This window comes from Phaethon aethereus (assembly GCF_964289735.1).
Source record: "Phaethon aethereus genome assembly, chromosome: 7".
NCBI lineage: Eukaryota > Metazoa > Chordata > Aves > Phaethontiformes > Phaethontidae > Phaethon > Phaethon aethereus.
The window spans coordinates 10309237-10335221 of NC_138583.1; the positions used below are offsets into that span (position 1 = coordinate 10309237).

At 36.8% G+C, this 25985-nt stretch overlaps 1 protein-coding gene across 1 annotated transcript in view; it reads right to left on the reverse strand.

The window, feature by feature from the left end:
- GRID1 (glutamate ionotropic receptor delta type subunit 1) overlaps positions 1–25985 on the reverse strand; it is a gene marked incomplete at its 5' end in the record, with an annotated part of 552836 nt that overhangs the window by 81702 nt on the left and 445149 nt on the right. The window contains 2 exons of the mRNA XM_082002351.1: positions 18290–18409; positions 19698–19859. Coding sequence (XP_081858477.1) covers positions 18290–18409; positions 19698–19859 — 282 coding nt within the window. The remainder of the gene's footprint in view (positions 1–18289; positions 18410–19697; positions 19860–25985) is intronic.

Genomic DNA, 25985 nt, shown 5'->3' on the forward strand with positions numbered 1-25985 from the left:
AAAAAACCCACCAAAAAAAAAAAAAAAAAGGCAAGGAAGAGGTTTGGGGCTTGTAAATTTCGTTTGTGGGGTTTTCCGCATTTTAGTCAGAAATACATGAAAACGCCAAAAGAGGCACTTCTGATATCAAACAGGATACTAACCAGATTAAACACTAACAGAATTATCCAAACCACTTTTAAAATTAGTCTACAGAGTAAATAAAATGAGAGTGTTCTGCCAGGTTTTTCAATACTTGCTAAAAAACATGACCAAAAAACTTGATTTCATATGTTTTGACCCTAGTTTCTTGCCCAAAAAGGAAATTTAAAGTATAGAAACAGTAAAATAAAAGGAGGACACAAATGCCATTTATCAAACCTAGCTTGATAGCATGGAACACACTTTCAGCTGCCTTGATTCTTTTCTAGATCAGAGAGAAGACTACAAATGTACTGACAACACTCAAACCCACAATTGTCACATACAGCAGTAACTAACCATGTAACTCATATGATCTTATCTTCCCAAATTTGGAAGTACGACTGTTCTGGGCTCTGATATAAATTCTAAAATACAGAATAATTATTATGGCTGTGGTGTTGATAATATTCATCAAACTACCCTGGACATTAACAAAACCCCGTGCATTTACTGGTTAGGGAACTGACTCCATGATACCCTTTCACTGTCATTAAAGTAACAAGTGACAAGAGAACAGTGACGAGAGAACACAGATCCTTTAATTTTAACCACAAAACTTCCAACGGCACAAATGGCAGCTATTCGTGTGCAATGAAAGAAAAACTCTTATTAATAATTTCAGTCTTTTCATCTTCAACCTACTAATTTGCAACACATTTCCTAAGAATATATTTCTCCTTTATTACAGTTCTCGATTCAACCCAAAGTTAGTATCTTGTTTCAAAGACGCTGGACCATTCTACCTCATACTGGCAAAAAGCTTTTAAACAATCATCAATTCAGTATAACACCTACTGTGCTATTACAACAGAAAAGTGTTACCGTTCAAGAATATTTCCTTTGGATCATAATTATAATAAGAATAGGTTCCTGAGGGCATAATGTAACAAAGTCCTGAAGTTGAAAGATTGTTTAAAACCTTACTGAGGTAGATATCTGCTATTTTGTTTCAAAAAAACCCACATCTGAAGTTTATAGCATGTCTGAATGTTTCAATGGTTTTTATTTTTTCTTGTTTAGAAGAAAAAAGAACCACATGCAGTTTAGCATTTCATCAGTCAGAATAATCATTGTGGTATAGCAACTTTTGTTGTAAAGGGCCCTGACCTTTTTGCACATGTATTCAGTCATTTCTGTGGTGAAATACGACAACTGTTTCACAACATTAACAGTTTAAGACATGCCATGTAAATCATTTCAAAGTACACAACAGCCAGAGAAGGGGAGAAAGTCAAGGTAGTTTTCAGGGGGATACTTACTAGCAGTTTATGTTTATCTCAGTAGAAGTCAATTCACGTCATGCATTAACTAACTAAGAATCTGCTTCAAACACAGAGAAACAACACAGCTGAAAATAAACTTCAGTGAGAAACTAGTTAGGCAAAAATGGGCTAATTTGTGCTGTAATAAAAGCAGGTAAGTTAAGCAAAAGATTATGGCCAATATTATACACGTAAAGGAAACACAGGCTAGGATAAGAAAAGGACAGTGCAGAAAGGATAATCCCATGCCTTAGAGGGTATGTCCACCCAGCACAGCAGCGTGAGCCCTTGCCTTGGGACAGGTCCAATATTTTAAGGCAGCAACCTGGCATCATCCTCCAGTGGCACACACCAGGCTGGGCACGAGAGACAGACCCACAGGGTCAGTCATGCTGTGATGAGAGCCAAATTCATTTGGACTTCATTCATTTGACTTTGGTCACCTCAAAGGCACCTGATATTCACAAGAAGCCAGGCAGCTGCTCTTCCTGGATGTCCGTATTACCCAGATATATCCCTTAAAACAGGCATACAAAACCCGTATGCATTACTGGCACTGGTTAGAAGCATTTTGATAAGTAAGGCGGTTTCTATGCACTTGGATCCTGGTCCCCTATATTTACTTAATAATTTAAATTAAACAAGTTAAAATACCGAAGTCACTGTCTTCCAAACATGCATATTAAAAGAGGTAGGAACTGTCTATATGGGAGATGTTCAGGCAGATCACATCTGTAATTGCAAAGAATTGGATTTTTTTTTTTTAAAGCATATTACTACAAAACAGTAGAAGATAATTTTTTTTAAAGTTATAAATTGATACAGAATGCAGTGATGCCAAACACTTCCTGCCATTTGGAGGCAGTTGGAGTGGTTTGGGTCCTGAAGCACACCTGAGATCATGGTGACTATGCACTTCGTTCTCTATCTTGGTCTTCAGGAAGGAAATTAAAATTCACTCTATATACAAGGCTGGTTCAGAAAATGAATCTCTTCGTATTATTAATGAATTCTGTTTGAACAATTTGACATAACTGTTTATTGCTTTCCTGCAGCCATCAGTCAGTCAATCACTGGCAGTGTCCTCACTAGGTAAGACAGCTAATAGCTACCCACAGCTGGGTCGCAGCCCGTGCAGTTGCGTTTGAACCTTGAAGAACACCCCACCTCGCTAACTTTGGTGCCACTGCTGATGCAGCATCATGACGCTGCATGCAGGCAGTAAGTTTACTGGACAAGTAGGACTATTCTCCCACTGTTCATGTTATCTGTGCTAACAACCTTCACCACGTATCCTTTCTGAAAAACTGTGACTGGCTCTAAGTACTACTGTGGAGTCCTATCACATGTGCTGTGACCAACAGAACGTAATAGTTTTGAAAAACCTATGTATAATATGGTTATCATTAGATAGTCATGTTTTCATTGCAAATTAACTGATTTTCTTTGACCATCAGAGAATTTAAAAATCCGTTCAAAACCCATTTCCAAGACAACCTCATTTCCTCTAAAGGAAAAATAAAGATCGGCGAATGTACAAAGGTTTTTCTATGAAGGAAACCTTAAGGAGACAGTATTTCTATGGAGACAAAACAGTGGCAGTAGCAAGAAAGATAGCAAAATCCAGCTAGCTAGAAATCAGTATTTTAGTCTTTACAAAGGAAAAAGAAGAAAAAAAGAGTTTCAGATAATTAAAAGAAATGCCAAATGACAGTAAATTTTAGTAAAATAGACTTCATAAATTAGAATCAGAGACACATTCATGAATAGAAAATACATGCCTTTAATAATCTCTCAACTGAGGCATATATATTCCTGGTAATGACACACAAAGGTGTTTAGGATGGCTGCAAAGAGAGGCAACAGGCAGAGAAAAACAAGATAGAGGACCATTATATGTTTTGCACGTGTAGCTAGATTACCTTACACGTGGTCCCTTTCTGCAAACAGAACCCCTACTTGCACTGGTTGTACTCACTGCCTGCCAGTTGCAGTGGAAGGAGCAACTGCTTATTATCTGTAAAACTGGGGTAACATTTAGGTAGGCGTTCAAGACTGAGTTCCTCATCTTTTACATGAAAGCAGGTGATGTGCATATATACATACATACAAAAGAAACACCTACATGGAATTAATGCATGAAACAGAAAATCAAGATGTTGAAACTGATTGCAAAAATATTTCTTAATTTTCTAAAAAATGGAGAGAAAAGTTGACTTAAAATGCAAACTATGTCTTAGTCTATGAAAAACTTCTATTATTTTGAAGAAAATTACATCTTATTTAATTAAGAAATATTTTTTCATGTGCTAAACTAGCCTGTATTTTCTTTACATCCAAATTTGTCCTCTATCCCTTTCTAAACTGTTATCAGAAAACCTGTTACCAATTTTTTGGCACTGTCCAAAAATATCTATCAAATGCTCATAAGCTGGTAAGCGATACAGTAACTTCCAATTTCCCATACTAGAGGAAACTGAAGCATCCCAAACGTCACCACCTTTATAGTATTTTCCAGCATGTCTGTCCATCCTTTGAGCAGACATGAGGCTGCTCTCCCTGTGTGGCGACTAGACCAGGAGTCAGACAGATGTGTTACCTTGTTGGGTGCCAGAGGAGCTCAGATTCTCTGCCAAGAGGAAGGTTGAGAGCTGAGCACCTCCTGCACCCTGAACAGGCAGCTGGAGCTAGCACAGAGCACTAGAAGGGAGATTGCATAACTGTCTTCAAAATATTAGAGAAAATAAGTAAAGACTCCTCCGCACAGCAGTATCAATGTAAGTCCTAACATACAGTCTGGAAAGCATAATTGTATTTCTAGCTTGTAATCAACTAACAGAAGTACTGATATCGTCTGTCAGGTTTATTGATGATTATTATCCGTAAATTCTGTTTTTCTGACATCCCTTTACTTCTGCTGGGCATATTATGTTTCTCAAAACCCATATTTTTGACAGCATTAGTCAGCACAGCAAAGTAAAATAATTAATCTTACTGCTATGCTTTTTTCATCTTTAAATGTATATAAAAGCATATATAAGTATAAAGCCTTCAGAATGCCCCCAGAAAAACTGCTTTTTGTTGACTCATGTTTTTAAGTGACTGACAAGAAAAGCAAATTCTAATATGCCACAGAGGAAATTAAGATACAGTGAAATCTATATATGCATGTATGCATGTATATGAGTTTGTATATTTTATCATCTTTCCCACAATTTAAAGACTCAGCATTTTTATGTAAATGGTTTACAGCAACAAACAAAAGGAGAACATCTAGATTTGCAATTCAGCATACTGAGACATTAAGAAGCCTGAGATACCCAAGATCAGGCATACTTCAGAATAAATATACATCAGGAAGGCAACAGAACTAGCCCTGATGTGGATTTCAATAGAGATGCTGTCAATCAAACCAGTATTTAATTCAACAGACTTTGTCAGCTTGCTTAAGTTACAGGTCAACTGGAGGTCCCTTTCTCATTAATCATTGCATCCCCAGGTTTCTGGGATTATTCAAATTAGCTGCCTGTGCTCTTGGTGCACTCCCCCACTGAGCATTGTGCTGCTGCCTGGGTCTGTGCCCCATTTAATTTGTCATCAGGCACTCTGAGATGCCTACAGAAACTAAGGAAATTCTGGAACTAAGTTAGATTAAATTAACGGGCACTCCAATTTCTACCCTGCAAGCTGTTGCTAATGCTTAATTTTGGTGATAGGAAGCTCAGGGAACACCTCAGGATTTGAAGCAGTGACAGTGGGCAGGTCATAGCTGTACACAAACACACGAATGGCTTTGGCCTTAAGGTGTGTAATTTCTAATGAAGAAGAAGGGGGAAAGAAACCAGTAACTTCCTTCGCTCACTGATCTGGAGCAGCGTTAATCCATATACTGTCTTTCTGGACTGGACCATGCAATACCTACTGAAGCAAACCAGAGCCAGAGAAGTGAGATACTCTAAAGCAGTGTTTCAAAATCAGAATTAGAACACCTCACTTCGACAGGAAAGTCTGCCTCTACAGAGCCTTGCTGCTGGCCTGATCCTGAACTTCCACGTCTTGGAAATACTCATTATGAATTCAGAACAGACAGGATTTCTGAAATAATTAAAACCAGAGAGGCAGCAGGTACATTGATGTACCTATTTTATACCACCTACATCTAGAAAGTTAATTCCGCTACAGGAAAGGATATTTAATCTTTGCTGCAGCCTAACTACCATGGAACAATGAAGATTATTAATGTGGGCAGGCTGCGTTGGAGACACTGGAGGGAAGGGAGCTGAAGTGATCCTTGCTGCTACAATTCCTCCTGTCCTTCCAGGATCCCACTGACTTTTCTTCTTTGCTTCATAAAGAGTGAGAAAGCAGGGCAACTTATCTTCAAAATCCAGTATCAATACTCAAAACACCTACCATAAATCCTCCTGTACAAAGACACCAGCAAAACTAGTACAGGTTCTTAAAGTAAATTTTGCTCAAAATCTGTGAGAACAGAGAGAGATAATCTGGCAGGCAGCAAGAGCAGCAGACAGGTGAAGATCCTCTCTGAAGTGCTACAAATGGTCAAGAAACAGGCTGTACTTGTTCTCCTCAGCTGAAGCCAGAGGATGTGTATAGTAAGGGCAACCAATGTATTTTAAGCAAGGAAATTTGCTTCCTGGTTTTATTAGGATAAAATATAAGGGCAGCTATAGCTCAATCTAGAAATGCAGTGAACTCTATGACATTTTATAGCCAACCTGTGCTATAGAGAACACACAGAATAAACAAAATTTGCAGGCAATGCATTAGTTCTTGAACAAGACAAAAAGCAATTAAACATCACAAGCATGCAATCAATGCAAATAAGAAACAGAAGATTGCTGCTTCATGCTAGGCAGTGCCAGCAGACTTCAACTTAACGTGCTTCACATATGTCAGAAAGACAGAAGAATGTCCAACCTCATTCTCTCCACCAAAATTAACCCTTTCCAACTCGAAAGCTTTACTTAAGATCAAAGTTACTTATTTTCCAAAGCAGAGTCCCTCTGTGGCAGACACAAAGGTTTTAGAGATGGTGGCTCTGACTTTTCACAGATGACTCAGCTGTCATAATAATTACTCTCATATCCTCATCAGACTGTCCAATAGTGAGCTATGTTATAGTCAGCTATGTTATACTCCTTCAGGTGAATTTCAACAAATTCACCTGAATGATCACACCAGGTCAGCAATGGGCAAACTGTGTGATTTGCTGCCATGTTGAGTGTCCCTGAGCCCATGGCTGGTTCAGTAACATACCACCTTGAAGCACAAAGGACGTTGCGAGACATGTTTTGCCTGCAGCATGCTTGTTAAAACAGACCATTAGCACTGCAGTTAAGCTCTCTCTTGTGAACCTGAAAAATCATAATAAATTATACTGAAAAACTAATGTAATTGCAATAATTGTTCTAAAGCCAAAACTACTTAATGACTTAAAATTTAGATTAATTCTGAAATATGCCTCTCTAGTCTAATCTGAACTCCTTTCCTTATGAAATCTGACTCTCACCAAAGGCAATCCAATCCGTATTTTCCATTTCTTCTGCTCTATTGGCTACAATAAATGACTGTTCTGCACTGCATCTTGGGAATGGAAGAAATAGAGAAAAATCATGGTATACGGATAATTAAAAAGATTCCACAGGAGTCATCCTGGATGAAGTGTTAAGAAGGTGGCAAGTCGTGGCTGACACAGTATAATTGACAATGCACAGAAGTCTTGTAATACCACCAATACCCAAAATATACAGAAACACATTACATAAATAATGAAAACATATGAAAACTTCTCTCTTCTTCTGAGATTTAACATTAGACATCTTTACATTTTTTTCCCTTTTTTATTAAATTAAACCATAGTTAAAATAACATAGTTATAGATCTTGGAACAATTCATCTGTCTTTGCCCAAACCCTCCATGGAGATTCAAAATAGAAAGGGAGACGAAACAAATATTGATTTGAATTCTACTCCGTCATATTGATTTGTGGAATGGTTGGCATCTATTTAATCTCTCAGTTCACAGTATGACTCTATGTTGTATTCTATGAGAAAGTTGTGGTTAGGTAGCACAGAGGAAGGTACTGATCTTTCAGAGTCAGATTGCACACAGGGGCACACTGAATTGCTTGCAGAAATAGGGGAGATTGTGGCTTCTGTGGAGGCAAATGTCCTCGACAGAAAAAAGCTTCCAGGCTGCAGGACACAATACATAAGTGAGGACCATGTAGCTGGGGATGAAACTGGGGGATGCATGAGAGGAAGAGAAGCAAACTCAGGGAGCAAGCCCCTGACATAAGACGTTAATCTTGCGATCCAGAGAAGATTGGACATTTTAATTAAGAAAGCTACTGAAATGTCCTGTAATGAGAGCCACACTAGAGCAGCAGACTCTGTGGGCTGTACTCTAGATTCAGATTCACTCTTTCATTTTAAGCCAGCTTAGCCAGCAAATCTGTGTTTTCTGCTTCACTGGTTACTGTGTTCCTATTTGTGTTTAAATTAAAAAAAAGCTCTAGATGCTGAATGTCCTTTCAGTGAGTCTATCGAGGAAAAGTCATCCTCTGAACACTCAGAAACCAATCAGAGTTAACGAAAAATAACAACAAAATCTCAGTACACTTCCCTCATGCTCATAAAGTAAATATTTTGTGTTCTCTTTTGCCCTCACTTGCCCTAATAAAACCATGGAGTAACAACACTTATTTATCTTTAAAGTTTCTGGTGAAATTACTTTGTAGTATCACTGAGCAAGTTCAGAAAACCTACCAAAGACATACTTCACTCCCAATTATATATTTTAAGCCTTAGGAGAGAGGAAAGAAAAAAAGCAGACAAAACTTCAGATTCAACTCCAGAAGAGAGCTCCTCGCTCCTCGAGTCTGAACCATGAGCAGCAGCATTTGTTATACCTCACCTGAAAAACATACCTTACACCTGACCCACAAAACTATTCACCCTATCTTTGCAAACACCCTGGAGGAGTCCAATACTGAATGTTCTCAAAACTTAGATAGCATTTTTCTGTCAGGAGGGCAAAACCACAAGAGCAGGCTTCTGAACCCACAACCACATGGTTTATGTATTACACAATAATAATATAGTTAACTGCCTGGGCAACACTCGGTGTAACAAAATCATAGCCTCCAGGTGCTACTGAAATGTAAATAGCTACAGTGGCCTTGTAGATTGGTATTGAATGGCATTTTGAATGAGAGTAGAGAGAGATCAGTTTAGATTCAATACAGCTCAGACAGCAATCTTGCAAAGCATCTCCTAACTTATGCCTTACTGTATTATTAATCTTATGGCAGAATAAATTGCACATAAAGCTTTAAGAAAATTATAGATGGTGCTAGAATTACTCAAACTGAAATGTTCTCATGCTATTAAATATCACCCATGCTCCTAGTTACTGGATATTAGGGTTTCTTTCTCCAGGTAAGCAATTGCCAATTCTTGTACTTTTCTAGCATTACTTTCTGAATAAGGCTCCAGGGACTAAATATTTTGGTACCTTCAGTCACCTATTTGCCCAAACACTGTGTTTGGAAAGCTTTAGCCTGCTTTGTAAAAGAATACCTATTCTTGCACTCTGTCAACCTTGTGTATGTTTAGATAACAGTCCTTACTTAAAAACAAAAACAAAACAAATGCCCAAGAGCTGCTATCAGCCAGATACCTTCCCTACATGGTATCGTCTCAACTATTTTAAAACACACTCACTTCTCTCATAGCACTGTAACCAAATTTTATCAATGGATAAATTTTTAAGAATTTGAGGCTTTATGATGAACAATGCAGGGAGATACAGTGGTCAACCTGCTGAAACCAACAATTCACTTGACAGGCTGGTAGAATTACCAGTCTGTTAGTTAACTACATAACAGAAAAGAGTCACCACCACTTTCACCACCAACACATTTCCCCAGAAAACAGCACACGTAGGAGAAAGAAAGAATTGCCTTTTGCAAATTGCAATTTAATTTCAGGGCAGGTATATAATTGTTCATAAAGGGAATTTTGACTGTAAAGGTGATTTGGCCACTTAAGATATCAGCTCTTCCACGTGACACTTCTGTCTGGTTTACACTACTAATAGGATGCCTTCTGAGCCTGCCCTGTCTTCATGAAGTAAAAGCTGCATGTATGGTCACTGTCAGCAAAGTACACCTCTTCTCTGTGATACCCTACTCACCATTTCAGATCCAGGTGTCATTTCAGCTTATTAACATTTTTTTTAAGCTCTGCATGACCTGGAATTCAGCCACCTAAGAGATCACCTCTATCCCGTTTTCCATTCAGTCTAGTGGCAATTATATTTTTCACTTAAAATAGCTAGGGCATGGTGTCCTAGGGCAAACAGGGTGATTGATCTGATAGGTTCAACCTCTGGAAATCATTCCCAAAAATCTCCATCAAAACCGGATTTTAGCAAGCTTGGTAGTATTGAAGGGGTTTGTGTTTTGGGGGATTTTTTTGCCCCTTGGGTCTAAGTGGAATTCAAATGTGTTGTTGCATTTAATAGCTATTTCAGCCTATGGCAACATATCAACAATTGACTTGTTAAATAGTGTCAATATTTTACATTATTATTGTGTTCTGCTCACGTACCTCTTTTATGCTGGAAAATACTTAAAATATATGCAGATATTACTATATATTCCTTAAAGACATTTTTTTTTTTGCCAAAATACAACTTTAAAATGTTTCCTGTTAGCAATCACATTGTGGAGAGCTCTATTATATATTTGTACATCACACTCACTAATATATTAAGAATACAGACATACTATAATCTGATGGCCTGTCACATAGGTGTCATGCTCAGAAAGAATGTTCCATTTTGAGAGTTATTATCTATGCTTGATACTGTCTCCATTCCAGTAAAATGATGTCTCAAAATGGAAAACAACTTTTATTTTGTGTTATCTGTGTACTTTACCTAAGTATATAAATTCATTCACTCCTATAGCAAAAGATACTATTGTACTGGACCAGGTATATTTTAGACTTCTTCCTTGACACAGGGCTCACATTGATTATAGATTATACCTGTCTTAAGGTAAAACTGAGTGTTTTCTGTGAGGTCTAAAAAAAAAAAAAGTCCTCAATTTAAAGACAATTCTGCCAGGAGGCAGTCTCTGCCAAGTACTGCTATTTCAGTGAATTAGCAAATAAGGACAAGGAGGTTTAATGGGAACTCTGATGCCCTTTTGCATGTATCTTTCCAAAAGAGTCAACTTGAGGAATTAAGGTTATTCTTTTTTTTAAGTATAATGAAATTAAGGAACCAAACCAAAGCAAGTCAGAGAGCTTGTGGCACTTTGTGACAAGAAGTTCCTCATGTCCCACATTTAGGCTGACTACTAAGATATCTCGCCATTAAACTTGTCTTTTGAAACCTGCATGTGAAAGTGTTTACTGGCATACAGTAATATAATCTGACATGAAATGGCAGAAATAAAAGCAAAAATGGAAAGGGAGTTTTAAGTAACTTCTATTTCTGTTGTTTATTTTAATAGGACTAAATGGAAACTACAAAATTTTGCCATTTTTCTTAATAAAACTATGATGTAGCATGACGAAATAGCTTAACTACTCGTATTTAAACATCCACTTTTTGACATATTGAATGTATCGGAGCAATATACAGATGAAGACAACATAGTTATCCTGGATTTCAAAATTACTGCTAAAATAAATGACTTCATAAACTATGTTTGGCACCTAAGTGTATTTGCAGTTTACCAAATGATATAAGACAAAACAATAATCAGAAGAATTAAATGCATTTCAAACGTTACAGAAAGGAAACTGTGCATGGTCACCCCTCAACATACAGTCCTTGCAACTGTCCTTGACAACGAAATCATGTTACAAATGAAGACATGTTAGAACTCCTTAGTTTAGGTACTTATGAAAGCCAGGATGGTATCTATTTGATTTGTTATTTAAAATATTTGAGCTTGTATTTGGCATTATCATTAATATCTTTCAAAGTGATTTTTCTAAACAGACATTATGCTAAAAAAGCTAGTCTGACATTCAACAGGAAGTTCTTCTGATTTTGGTGTGATTCTTTGAACAACAATCATGATTCAAAGGTATTTCTTAGGGCAGGAAATAAAAAAACCCACAGACTGTTCCTCTTTTCTGGAGTAGTGGGATTACCGCTTTAGTTCAAAACTAAAAAAGTGCAAAAGAGAACAGCAAATAATCTCTGTCTTCGGATTTCCAAAAAGGTAAAAAGAATTTGTGAAGCTTTTTTCAAATACTTTCTATTTTCTTTGGTATTAAGCTCAAAAAATCGTGACCTGTTTCGCTGTAGAAACATGTTTTTCTTCATAGTACGCACATTTGAGCACAGAATCCTTCATGAGTTGAGCTACAGAAAGGGGCTTATTCTTCATCCCATTCTGAATACTCTGGATCTATCCCGTTTTATAGGAATTTTGATGAAAACTCCATAATTAAAGATGTAACTTCTTAGAAGGCTGATTTTAACACTCCTAACATCCCAACTTTATGCAATATTGCATGTGTGTTAAAAAAGAATGTTATACCCAAGATTCATTATAATCTGGTAAGTATGGCATAGTACGTGACTCAGGAATTAAACAGAATTTCTAAACATACAGGCAGTGGTGCATGTGGGCTGTGGAAACTTCAGCAGCATCCTAATTACTGTAGGTATCGTGGCCCCACTCATAAAGATATGGCTGCTCTTTAAAATCTAACCTCAAGCTTCATGCTGTGAAAATGTCATATAAGCAGCCAAACAGACTTCCCAAGGAGAAGACCAGCATGATCTTATGCTTGGAGGAATTCCAACCAAAATTTGCAAGACATCCCTTTTACTTGGGGTTGACACTGGTATAATTTGCAAATACATACAGCATTTTGTGTTTGTAAATACAAGTAACACTTTATGCAAAAGCATGGGTCCCACTGCCAATGTTTTCCAAAACCATGAAATAAAAAAAAAAAAAAAAAAAAGAGAACTCTGTATCACATATTTGCAACAAAAAAACCCCACATTTCTAAACCCGCTTACCTATTTTTCAGTTAGTGAGTGTAATAATTCAGCTATAATTTTACAATGAAAGCATACAGAACATAAAATATTTCCGTTACCAAAAAAAAACACAAACCCACAACCCAAAACACAATTTGCAGAACTTGGGCAAACAGGGACCCCACTTAATTTCAGAAAAATACTCAGGTTCATCATGTTTCTTCTCTAGTATTCTTCTATAGTTTAAAAATTGATCATAGCCATTTCCTATATATTCAGCTGCATTTTCCACCACGAATAATTCAACTTACAGAATTTGCAAGGAATGCATTTATTTTTACTCCTCGCATCCATCTTGTACAGAAAATTACAACTAAAAAATGAAGGAGGTTTATTATTTTGAGTAAAATACTTGAGATTTTTCTTCAGTTTGACACAATGTATTTATACATTATTTATACTCTTTTTCTAAATTATTCTACCATGACACGCTATCAACTCAAGCAGAAAGAGAAAGTTAAACCAAATGTAAATACGTGCAAATTGTATTTTCCCCAGAATGAGAGGATTATTAGCCCTTCCCTTTGCAAAGTAACAGGGGATTTTTAGCTATCACAAGTAGCCATTCTTACATTTCAGCTGAAAGATACCTTGGCAACACAGATTAAACCAAATTACTATACCCAAGTGCATGTTTATGAAGTGCTCGAACAGGAGGCAGGCATCTGTTTTATGGCTAAATTCAGGCAATTTAGTTATCTATTTTTCCATATAAGTAAAACTCATTCAATTACACTAGTAACCACCTAAGATAATTCTCTTCAGTATATATCTTTCAGTGACATATGATGTGACTTGGCAATATTCTTGCAGATGAAAGCACTTAATACTGCAGACCCCTAAATATACAGTTCCTTTTTGCAATGAATAAGAAGCATAGGATTTCTCATCATGGTAATGATGAGATTCTGTCTAAAATAACAATCCCAATTAAAGCACTGGATCAGACTTCACAAATGGGGTTTCAACAACCGTGAAACATCACAAAACTACTTACAGTGACTTCTGCAATCTGCCTCAGAAGTGCTGGAGGAAACAAGTACGACTGTTTATGAAGCAGATGATATTTCAAGGAAATATATTTTAAAAAAATGAAGAAGTACCAACTGACAGAAATGAATAACCAATGATAAACGTTATCATTTTGAACAGAATGTTTCGTATGTGTGTAAACCATTAATTCTGCCTTCATTATAGCCAGCTTGGGAAAGAATTGCAGAACCGCTTTATAAAAAATATGATCCCTGTCATAAAATAAACTAAGTAACAACATCATTTCACACTTAAAGAAGATCTTCCTGCCAAGGATGAAGATAATCATAGAGCTCCTTACAGGCATTATCTAACTAAGCCTAATCACATCCCTACAAGGGCAGTTAGTTGTTACGGTATTCTCTGCATACATGGTCAAACGAGAACAAATAGGTTTACACCTCAAGAGCTCACTGTGAGTTAGTGAGTTGCTAGGAATACCACCCGGGAATCCTGACTCCCTGATTTTTGCTCTCACAGCTAGATCATTAAATTATTTTATTGTGCAGAATCCATCCAAGTGAAGAAAAATAAGAAATTGAACCAGCTCATACGTTCTGAAAGTTACAGCAAGGCTTTCATTAATAAGAACTAATAATATAGATGGTCAATAACGAGGGAATTAATGTAGTCCTGACCTCCTTTCCCGCTTCGTGTCCCTTGTACTATGGAAGTGGGATATAGTTCTCCCCTGACAATTCCAAAGAAGCTCTGAAGGGATGGTCTTTCATACAATTAGGAATATACAGTTTTTAATATTGTGATTCATTCAATTTCTTAATGTTAACAGCTAAATGTTTTTGCTAGTGTCCTTTTTTTTTCCTATCAGACTTCAAAACTTTGCACAAAGCAGGCAAGTACCCTCAAGTCCATGCCACAGATAGGGACAGTGAGCTAATGAAGCAAAATGACCTAACAATCACCCCCAGCCACTGCCAGTGCTGGGAATGAACCAAAAGCTCAGGAAGCTTAAGGTAGAAGACATAAAAATGTAAACATACAAGAAAGGCTTTATGCATCTCTGTAGGTAAAAAAAAAAAATCATAAAGGACTAATAAATAAGATTTTAAATGAGGAAAAAAAAGAAACATGTTGGTAACTCTAAATTCAGAGGACGACCATTCAATGGTAACCCAGCAATTACAGCAATTAAGGCTGGTGCTGAATTTGATGCATACACCCGTGGCATGGCAGGTGGACATAAGAGCTGAAATGAGAAGAAAGGCTTTTTTTATCTGCTACAAATGCAAATCTCAAAAGCCTCAAAGGGTTTTGAACATAATAGGCTATTAGTCTCATTCCTTCAGCTCCATACGCTTCACCTGAACACTTTATACCTTTTTTTCTTGTTTTTCCAAGTTATACTTCCTCTGTGTTTCTTTCATTCTTTCTTTCACACAAATTTAATTAAATTTCAAACATTAGTGTGGCATCAGCTATTTAAAGTTTCCTACTTTTTTTCCTTTTTGGTTGATTCTGTTATGTTTTATACTTTTTACAGTTTCCTTCTCTCTTTATATCTAGTTCTTTTTCTTTTTAAATATACAGGTACTCAGGTTGCTATTTTTAAAGGTGTTTACAGATGTGAGGAGCATAAATCGTACTGGCAATAGTCAAGCACTAGGCATTTAAGCCTTTTCAGTTTCACCAACAATCTTATCCTTCAACTTGCAAATGCCCTGATAAGTCACCACACTGATCTGTTTTTAAGCATGAATACACCATGCTTTCTCGAAGTCCACATGCACACAGTGAATAGAAGGCAATCACCTGAGCCTTTTGTAAAGCAAGGTGGTACAGCTTAAGGGACATATCCTGTTCTTTTATGTTTCAACCAAAGAAATTGAAGCATTTTCTGAAGTTTCCCTTTCACTAAAGTATGCCCAAACAAAGGAAAAAGAAAACACAAAATACACAAAAGCCACTATCAGCCTCTACCACAAAAATATGGTGTTACACTTGTGGAATAAAGGAGAAGGTATACTAAGTAAACAAATACATATATTTACTTGCACTCATAACTCAATTGCATCTAGTGGAAAGAACTGTCTGCAGGAAAACCTTGTCTCAGGGCAACTGGGAAAGGTCAAGATGCCTCTACAAAAAGGCCCTGAAAATTCCTCCTGGACTTGGCTTACTATCTTGGACACCTTCCTAGGAGTCTTTCTGGTCGAAATGATCCCCAAGAAACTTTCTAAGGTGTATTGAGTATTAAAACTCCACTAGCTTTTGACTGGATTCCCTCTAAGGCTCAGCACTCAATGTGATACTCTTTTTGCCCTAACCAGTCACAGGTCCTAAGTGAAAAAGACTTTTGTAGGGTCAGGGTAGGGATGAACAGGTACAAATGCTCTCCATACAGAGGAAAAGAAAACCATGCAGAAAGAATCCTCTGTTTTCCACCAAAAATGTGTTCCTTCACAGCTAAAGATGAGGAAAGACTGATATGGAAACAATTGACAATAAATCAGAATTGATCTCTCAAGTAGTATAAACAAGACAAGCATGACTTTCTGAGCTTTTAAAAGTACTCTGAGCTGTAACATATTTTTGCTGCAATAATAAAAAGTCAGGCTGTCTAAATAATTGAATATCAGTAGTTCCATGGTAATTTTGCTCGAAGAAATACCATCTCTTCCAAGGTCTTCTATAGACTTCTCTAGCATATTGCTGACTTTTTACTCTCTCTCTATATATATTAGGCTAAAAGGATAATTTTCAGAACTTCGTTTCAGCTCAGAGTAGTTTTCCACAGCCAGTAGCTTTTTACTCATTTGGAATTATACTCCCTTTCATTTTGGGAACTGTATAATGTTTTGCATTTAACATCCAAAGAGTTAAGCCTTCCTATATTAACCACCTAATCCCAAAGTAGCACATTAGGGATCAAAAATGATCAGTGGTATATCAGTTTAGCCATTTTAGTAATTTTCCCATTTAGTCATTTTACCTATTTCTTTGCCTTGTGATCCCTTTTGAGTGATACTTCAGCTATTTCCACTTCACACATCTGGACTATATCAATTTTGTCAGTGTGCTACACATACCGAAGTGAGAGCTTTTCTATATGTGTTACCGTATTTGAAATATACATTAGAAGAAAACGTAATAATGTATACTCACACATCATAATTTCCCTTTAAGGCCTCAATGGTAATCATGACAATTTTACTGAAAGGTAAATCGAAGCATAAAGCAATTATGTGACTTCCTCAAAGTCACTTGGGAATTCTGTAACAAAATGGAACCAAACTCAAATGCCCCATGGCATCCACCTGCCAGAGATAACACAGCACTAACAGGACACTCATGCTTTTCTGTAGTGGCAGCTGAAAACACAGTAGGATAGTCCACAGAATTTCACACGGCATGAGATACATCTGTTTTGCATACTTGTGCACAAAGTGAAGTGCATACTTCTGTTTATGAACTGGAATTGCTTCCTAGACCTCCTAAGCCAAATCTGTTTTACTAAACAGCCAACACTGTTTCCAAAATTAAGATAATTTTTCATCATTCAGGTAGTTTTTGGAACTTAGACTTCCTCATTTGCAATAGAAATCTTCTAGAAATGAAAGTGGACTCAGAAATAGCCTTTTCTGGTCATTGCAATACAGGAGGGTACCTAGCCAATCTGAAGTCTTCAGAGACATTTTTTGGCAACAGAAGTTTTTCAATTATGTCTCCTGGAGCTTTATGCATTTCAAATGCTTCTCTTCCTTCTACTTAATTTCTAATAAATATTGCAAGCCTTTGGCTCCATGTCCAAAATCCTTATGCCAAATTAAACTCTGAAAGAATCTCAGGTTTAGCTGTTTAAGTTAATAATGTAAACACAAGTTCTTTGCTTGTTTTTCCATTTAGAGTCATGTAATTCAGAGGAATCAAAACAAAACACAGAAACCTATGGTCAAATGAAAATAGAAAATGTCATAAATTTTAACTCTTCATGGAATCCTCTTTGTTCAGCTCTGCTTAATGTAGGACCCATTGACCATACAGTGCTAACGTCTGTATTACTACCAGTTGACCAGCTTATGGACATTTTGTAGCTTGGATTCCAATCAGAACCTCACTGTTCAGCTGAGAGTTTTCAGGTATTTTTGGAGCATCCCCTCTGCATGAACCTGTTGAAGGTAGCCTTCTCAGCCCATAACATTTTATATTAGTAACCCCATGGAACCACTCTAACTTTCTTCCAATCCCCATCAGTTTTTGTTCCACCAGCTACCACTGATAGGTCATCCTTTACACAGTACAGCATCTTCCCTTTTGGAAATTTTCTCTAGAGTTTTTTTTTTTATTTATTTATCTCAAATTCTTACAGCTTTGAAATATCTTTGTGTGTTTAAGTAACCTGCATTCCCAGCTTCCTTAGGAAGACAAATGCCAGTTATATCCATTATATCTTAATTAACAATAAAATACACAAGCAGAATTGTACGATCTTCACTATTATGCTCCCAGTATTGTTATGGCACTGCATCATTACTGCACATATGGAAACAACTTGCGGGACTCCTGCATACCAATATAAAATTAGCTTTCAAGACTTAAGCGTGTTATATATTAGAAAATATTTCTCTTATAGTAAATTTCTTGTGCAGTGTAGCACCAGTTCCCTCTTAAAGAATAACATTTTCTCCTGTGAAGTAGAATGCATATTGTTTAGAGGAAAACGAAAGAGAGAACAAAGCAGCGTTATCTTTACCCTCCGCACATCTTTGCCGAACGTTTCGCTGTAGCTAGTGCCCAGTATTTCAAATTGAACATAGGGATTGGCACCATCTTCTCTGAACTCCATAACACCAGTAAGCCCAGTTATATGGCCCTAAGGAAAGAAATTTCAGAAATTTTAGAATAGAACAAACCTGCCTTTATAAACTCTGCTCTTCATTAACAGTATGCCAAATCTGCTTTGAAAATGTTTCCAGGGAACTTAAATGTGGCAATTACATGTTCTTCAGTAGCTCAAACATAGCATCAGACAAAAGATTTTTTTTTAATAAGAAAATTAATTTAACACCAACACATTCTCTGTATATTGTGGGAAAAATCCTTAAGGTCTTCATTGTTCACAGAGACAGACCCTGAAGAAAAGGAGAAGGATCTTGGAACGTGAAACAACAGCCCTTTCAGTGTAACTGAGAGCAGCAGGTTCAGTTCTGGGGTTGAATGAAATGCAAGTCCAAAAGAAAGAGTATGCCTACTGTGCTCCCAAGAGAGGCACAAAGAAAAGATAAAATTTTAAGTATTATTAAAACCTCTTTGTGAAAGTATCACAAAATTTGATTTTGGGTTTGTAGCAAAGAAGCCTGAAATGACACTGAAGTTTGAATTAATTTAGCAACAAAGGATGATATGATTAGGACTGGTCAGAGCATAACATAACATAACACTTGATCAAATTGCATCATTTTACTAGAGGAAAACAATTTCATCAATATATATGGGGAAACAGCGTGGGTTTTTTCCCCCAAATAATTGCTAAAGTTAGTGTAGTAAAAAATGGGTATTTTTTCCACTAGTATTTGTGATCAAATAACTTTCATACAAGAAGTTGCCATGCATCTGCAAAGCCACAGTACTGTCCCTATTTGAGTAATTCAGCATGCTGCAAGACAGTGTAACCATTAGTGACAACTTAGCTAAATCAAATCCCTTTTGCTCTGGGCTACAGTATACAAACAGATGCTTACCAATGCTCAGCTAACTTATGAAGCTTGTTGAGCTGTAGTAAATGGAACATAAGTCTTAAACCTTACCACTGGTTGGCCCCTCAAGCTCCTTTAGTTCTTCTCTTGGGGAAATTATTATGATGCATACACACATCAATTTGTATGACTATTCTCAATCACACTAACTCCACAGAAGGCAGCTATGAGAACAACAGAAGTAAAACACACACCAGGGGAGAAACACTGCAGGGTAATTTGTTTGTAATAAATCATTTGCCTGTTTAATAGCTGTAGATCATTCCTGGTAGTTGTAAATCACTTGGTTGTAATAAATCAAAGAAAAGTTGAATAGAGGTCAAAAACCTCTTCAAAAGCTAATTTCAGGTAGAAATGAAGCAACTCTTTCAATTGCTCACACAATTGTTGTTTGTCTATTCTCACCTTCTTGATAGTCTCTAGCATGGATCGTCCTCCATTCCAAGGTTTGGTGGATTTCCTCATGCAGTTCAGACTTGCCATACTGTGCCATTTCCTGTCCTCCAGTTTTCTGTGGAAAGCATTGGCCAGCATGAGCACACTGTCATACAGGTACAGGTTGGAAACCTGCAAACAATAATAAAAATGAGCCTCTTTGTCTATTTTAGCATCCTTTAGAAGAAACTGTAAAAACCAGCAGACAAACAAAACAAAAGAAGACATAAGTAAAAAAAATAAAAGCTGGGTATGTTTGATGTGTTCAACAGTCAAGGCAATTCAGTCAAATACCAACACTCACTCTAACCTTCTTTCCTGCTTGGCACATCTTGCCAAGGGACTCTGGCACACTTGCATTGCCAATGCAGTGTTGTAGTAAGAGATCGTAGTTCAAATATAACCTCAAGCTATAGGAGTACAGCTATCTATGAATGAAAGACAAGGATTGCTACTTTGTCAGTCTTTTTGGCAAGGAGAAAAAGGTAAAATGGAAATAAGTTCTTTTTCTTCTTGTTCATTTGAGCAACCTCCTTGGTAATTTCTGGCACAGCAAAATATAATACTATTGCAACTGTTTAGAACAGAGGGAGAAGAAATGACAGTATTATTCTGGCCTTATCATCTCTCTCCACCAGATATAGAGGAGACTGGTTACTATTCTACTTTCACTGGAGCTATTGATTTTAGCCTACTTATCATTCAATTTACATGAGTGCTAAAGAGAACAATAATTGATGACAGGCTCTAGTAAGAACACTATTCTAGTAATGCTCAACCATGTATTTCATTTTTCAAAACAAGACACGGCCAGCAATACAAGATCAGATCTTTGACATGCAGCGGTATCCACCACAAATGGTAAAACTTTAGCAGTGGAAGTTCGCTGAGAGAGATTATTTAAAAAAGATAATTAGATACTCTCCACCTGTTTCCATAGTTTTCATGCACTCTTCAAACCTATGCACAGCTTCAGGGGTATTGATTTGCTCTTTACTAAACCCAAATCTCCAGTTACCATCAGTTGCCAGATGCAGCTTCTTTTTACTATTATTAAAAAGATGTTCTCCTATCTGAAGGCTTTACTCATGGTGATCCATGAATTTGCCATTTATCTTTTGGATTTCTCTAATTCACCACAGAAAATGGTGCCTAGAAACCAGGAAAGTGCTACATGTGGAAGTTAATGCAGCTGCATATATCCTATAAAAATGTTATTTGGCTGTGAAAGCTTAAACATATATTACTGTTGCATCACTGGCTCCAAGTAAACTTCTGATATCTTAAGATCCTAATCTTCAGAAGCAAAATGTTTCATGTTCCATAATCTGGAGTTTGACATAAATTGAGAACTTAGGCACTTTGAAAAATGTTCTGGTATAAGTAAATCTGAACAAAAGATATATAAACAAAAATTAATTTTGAAAGACTCAAAATAGGAAGAAAATACACAAAAAAGAGGTTGAGGATTATTTAAGTCACTTATTTAAGTGACTCAACATAAAAAGGGATCTTAATGCGAAAATAATACAAAACCTATGAGATACTATCACTGAGAATCTCTCCCATCTGGCATTGCCATCTTCTTACTTTCTTTCCAGCCTTCCTGAACAAGCAGTCCACATTCTCTATATTTGCTATTTTATCCAGTTAATCCTTTTCCTTTTAAAAGAGTTTCCAAGGCAGCTACTTTCCACATTTTCTCTCTTTTTAAGAAAAGTAGTTAAAGAATTATTTAATAGAAGTCCCAGCAACTAAGTCTCGTTTGCTTAGTTCCGTTTGTCTCCCTAGTCTGCAGATATTTTCCAAACAACTTTCAAATAAAGCAAACAAACGAATCCTTATTATTCAACAGCTACTTTTCCTCTTCTGTGTTAAGCTACTCTCCACAAAAACAAAACAAAACCAAACCCACAAAATAAACCACCTCAAACCTCGCTTGCTTAGAAGTAGATATTATATGCATAAGGAAAAATGTAATTTCTTACGTGCCATCATGATCCACTTCGCTCCCCACTGAAATTGATTTTACACCCTCACTTTTAACTGACAAGTCATTGTCTGTTGCCTTGGAACCACCACAAATCAGAAATGCTTTGCATTTTCTCAGTTTGGCACTGTTCTTTTCAAGTTCTGGAAAACTGGAGCCTCATTCCCAAGACCAGGTTGCTTGGTTTGCTAGCAGAGACCTCTAGGGCAAAATATAAGATGTACTTGGGTACACTGCTTTCCTTCTCTTTCTACTTCTTATGCTCTTAGAGAAGCTGCCACAGGTCTGCATGTATAATGGACTGAAAGCTTGAGAGAACTGCTTTTGAGGATCTTAGCCTACAGGACCATTCATGCAACCCAAATTACCTTATGTTGTAAAGCAAAACAAAACAATCTTGTGTTTACCAACCTAATCCTCATAGTTCAGTTAGACCTATAACAGATTTTGTATCCCTATTGTTTCATTATTTTCTTTTGAAAGAATACGAACTGAGTGACAGAAAGAAAGGGTCTGCACAAGAGGAGTTTCCCACTACTCATGTCCTTCTGTCATAAATCTGGAGACATGCACCAAGGCAGAAGAAGATGTTGCAGAGAACACAGCAAGTTACTTTTTGCCATGGAAAGAATATTCTGCATGTCCTGTTGTACATACTTATCCACTAGTATTTTGCCACTCCAGTTCTCTTCTACTGAAAGCCTCAGCCAAAAAATGAGTATATAGTACTTTTAATCAGCAAAATTACTTTTTTTCATATAATCATACTCTGAGTATTTAGTCCAGTAAAAATGACATGCATACATTATTACAATTTACCACCCATTCATTGAAGAGTCAATATTCTATGGAAGAGTAAGTTGAATTTTATTCACACAATCAACACTTCTTTTTTACAATAGAAAATATACAAGCTAGGAAAAAAATAGCAGAAAAAAAACTAAAACTGAGGCTGAATTTGTAATATTATGAAAACCAATTATCTTTTTTTAATGTTGTATTTGTTCAGTCTGCTAGTTAAGCCATAAATTAACATAAAATACAGAAGTCCAATCTTTTAAGGGCAGAACCCTTTAAAACTTATAAAGCATGGCTCAAAACATCTGGTTTTGCACAGCAATCAAGATTAAGTCTATAGACAGTGTGTTTATTTAAAACAAGAGAAGGCAGGATATTCACATGATAGTATTGCTCTGGTAGTCCTCTAGACCAAAAGTCACTTCTTTGAAGTGCAAAAAATAATCAAGAACAACCAAAAATATCCTGGTAACTTAGAAAATAATGTCCTTTTGATCCTTCACAGTGTGCAGAGCAAAATCCAGTTCCTGAACATCCACAGTAGTATAGATTGAACATCTTTGCCTAATCCCAAATGGGAACTAGCTTTACGCTAGAAACCAAAATTACAGAACCAGGTCTAATCTGATGCCAGAGTAGTGTTGCGTGAGTGTAGCTGAACAGTTGATTCCTTCAATACCTACAGTAAGATGTATTATTAAGTTACTGTGAGGTATATTTTTATCTTCTTTTTTCCTAATTCCTTTCTGAGGTAGAAAAATAAGAATACTTAAACACCTCAAATATGCTCCTCCTCTCAAAATAATATTCCCTTTCTGTATGAATTCATTACTATGTATGTATTTTCTTGTAGAAAAAAGTTACTTAAAACAAGACACAAATTCTGGCCTGATCTCACAGTAAATCCAGGGCTATAATAATTTCCTTTATTTTCTTTAATATTCATTTTACTAGAGCAAAATCTCTGCATATGTACTAGATTACATTTACAACACAAGTTTGCTGTAACCTCCAGAATAGCAGTGCTGTGAAAAGAAAAAGGGTTCAGCAGACAAAGCCTGTATACAGTTGTTACTGCAACTACGCGCATATCTTAATTTTCAGCTATCAAACTATCTCTGAATACAAAAATAATCACTGAAAGGGAATTTCTGAGATACCCAAGGGATCAGCTATATTCTGTTTCCACCAGTGCTGTCAGAGGCATGAGAAAATAGTAAATTTAAAAATTAATCTTCAGGAAGGATTCAGAATTGGTAGCAAAGCAAGAGAGAAGAAAAAACAGGGCAATGTACTTGGCTACTTTGGGTTTTCCAAGCTCTGGAGCATTTTTCATTTCCCCTACTTATATATTCAGAGAGGAGGAATGACATATATCTGCCTTCAGGGAGTCCCCTTCATATAACAAAGATTCCTAGATTAGAACAAAGTGTTTCATTTCTGTCCTGTTTGGAGGAAGAAACAGTAATTTGCAGTTCCTCTTTCACTTCATTGCTGAGAGCTGAAAGAGCTGGAGGTAATTTGACTGAAATGCTTTTTGATCTATCTGCTATAAGAATGATGGTGACTGTTTCACCAATATATTAAAGAGTATGCCCTGTACTTAAGTAATTTTAGGCATGTTCTGGTATATCTTCTGAAAATTATTCCAGATTTTATGAACCTTTATTTTGCAATGAAGAAAAAAAAATCCACCATACACAAGTAAAGCAAATCAGAAATTTTCAATAAGAATGGAAATCTTTCCCTATCACATTGTTAAATGTCATTTTACAGAGGTTTCTATGTGAATTTAATGAGATTTTCCAGAGTGATTTTACTTTTAAAGCTATATATGAAGACAGCTTTTAGCGCCTCCAGAGGCACTAATCATAGACAAGTACTGCTCTGGGAAGGCCAGCAAGCCACAAAGACTGACCCCAACTTCTTAGTTGCCAGGAGAGCCAGAAGTCTAGCCAGACAAGAGCGCTGAAGAGACCATCTGGGAAGACAAGCTGACACCCAGATGCCACTGCTTCAAAAACTCATTCCCAAGCTGGGCATGTGTACCCTGCTGCTGCCAAAATCACCCTGTGAGTTGCCGCAGCAGTCAGCTCCAAGGATGAAGCAGATGGAAGAGGAGCTCAGACTGAGCACAGCCTGCCAGCAGCAGAAACGCTTGCTGCCTGGGGAGTGGTACCAGTGTGCCCTAAAACTGTGTTTCAACTTTTGAAGTTCAATTACTGCCAAACATAGTTATGCTCTTGTGTCTCAAATGACAGGATGCACCTTACTAGGAGCAGTGAAGATCGATGGTTTACTTACAGTGTAACAGTATGCTTACAAGGATATTGTTAGAGTGGAGAGACTGAAAATTTGACCTATTTCATTTTCTTAAATTAGTTTGCAGAAACCATTGTGAGACTTTGTGTGAATGACTATGTTTTAAATACATGCTTCACTGCTCATGGAGAACAAAATCACAGCCAGCAGCCTGGCATTCATGAGAAAACCAGAGTCAAAAAACAAACGTTCATTAAAGACCCAAATGTCAGCTTCAAACTTCCAAAGGGCTATTTATTATCACTGAGGCAAATGAAAGCCTGAATAAAATTTTCCTAAAACCACCGAAAACCAGACCTCAAATGTATATTTATTCAAGCCTTCTGACAGTAAGGAAGCTAACTAATGTATTATTTAGTGCTTTGTCCATGCTAATTTTAAGTATCTCAAACAATGGGGCTTCCAGAGATTTATTTGGAAGACTGCACCCTCAGAATCTTTTTTTTTTTTATTGATAAGCAGCTTTCCTTTCCTTTTAAATTTTTTTCCTTTTTAATTGAGATACACATCTCACACCACATTTCCTTACCTACAGTGAATGCTCACTGCCCTTCAGCTATTTATTATGAGTATTCATTATAATTATGAGTGTTTTTTTTACAAACTATGCTTTATACAACATATTAACAATAATACAAGGCCTGGATTACCGTGTAATGCTCAAGCTTGTTAGTTGCAGGCGTTGGCTTCACTTACTAAATATCTCAAGAATTTGGTACAACTAACACTAACTGTCCAGGGCAAGTCTAGCAGGAGATATTTGATAAAGAAAACTGAACCCAACAAAGAGTCAGACAGGAGGACAAGAGGTAATATTAGAATTGCAAAACAGAGTATAAGAATATAATTTTACTCAACCTCATTTATAAGTAACTATGGGTGCGAATTAGGTTTCAGAGGCAATAAAAAATGGAAAATAGATGACCCTTTTCTTCTAGCTGCTGTTGTCCACTCCCTGATAGAGCACTGAACAAAAACTCAGTGAAGTAATTATGCAAACAGAGAACTCTAGCAATCAGAAGAGGTAGTCTGAGCAGAGAGGAAAAACTCCCTCCAGAACGTGGGGTTCTAGCTGCCAGAGTGCTCACAAAATCCCACACGGCCAGAGGATACCTGCAGATGTTTGGGAGTTTTTAACCAATTCTTCT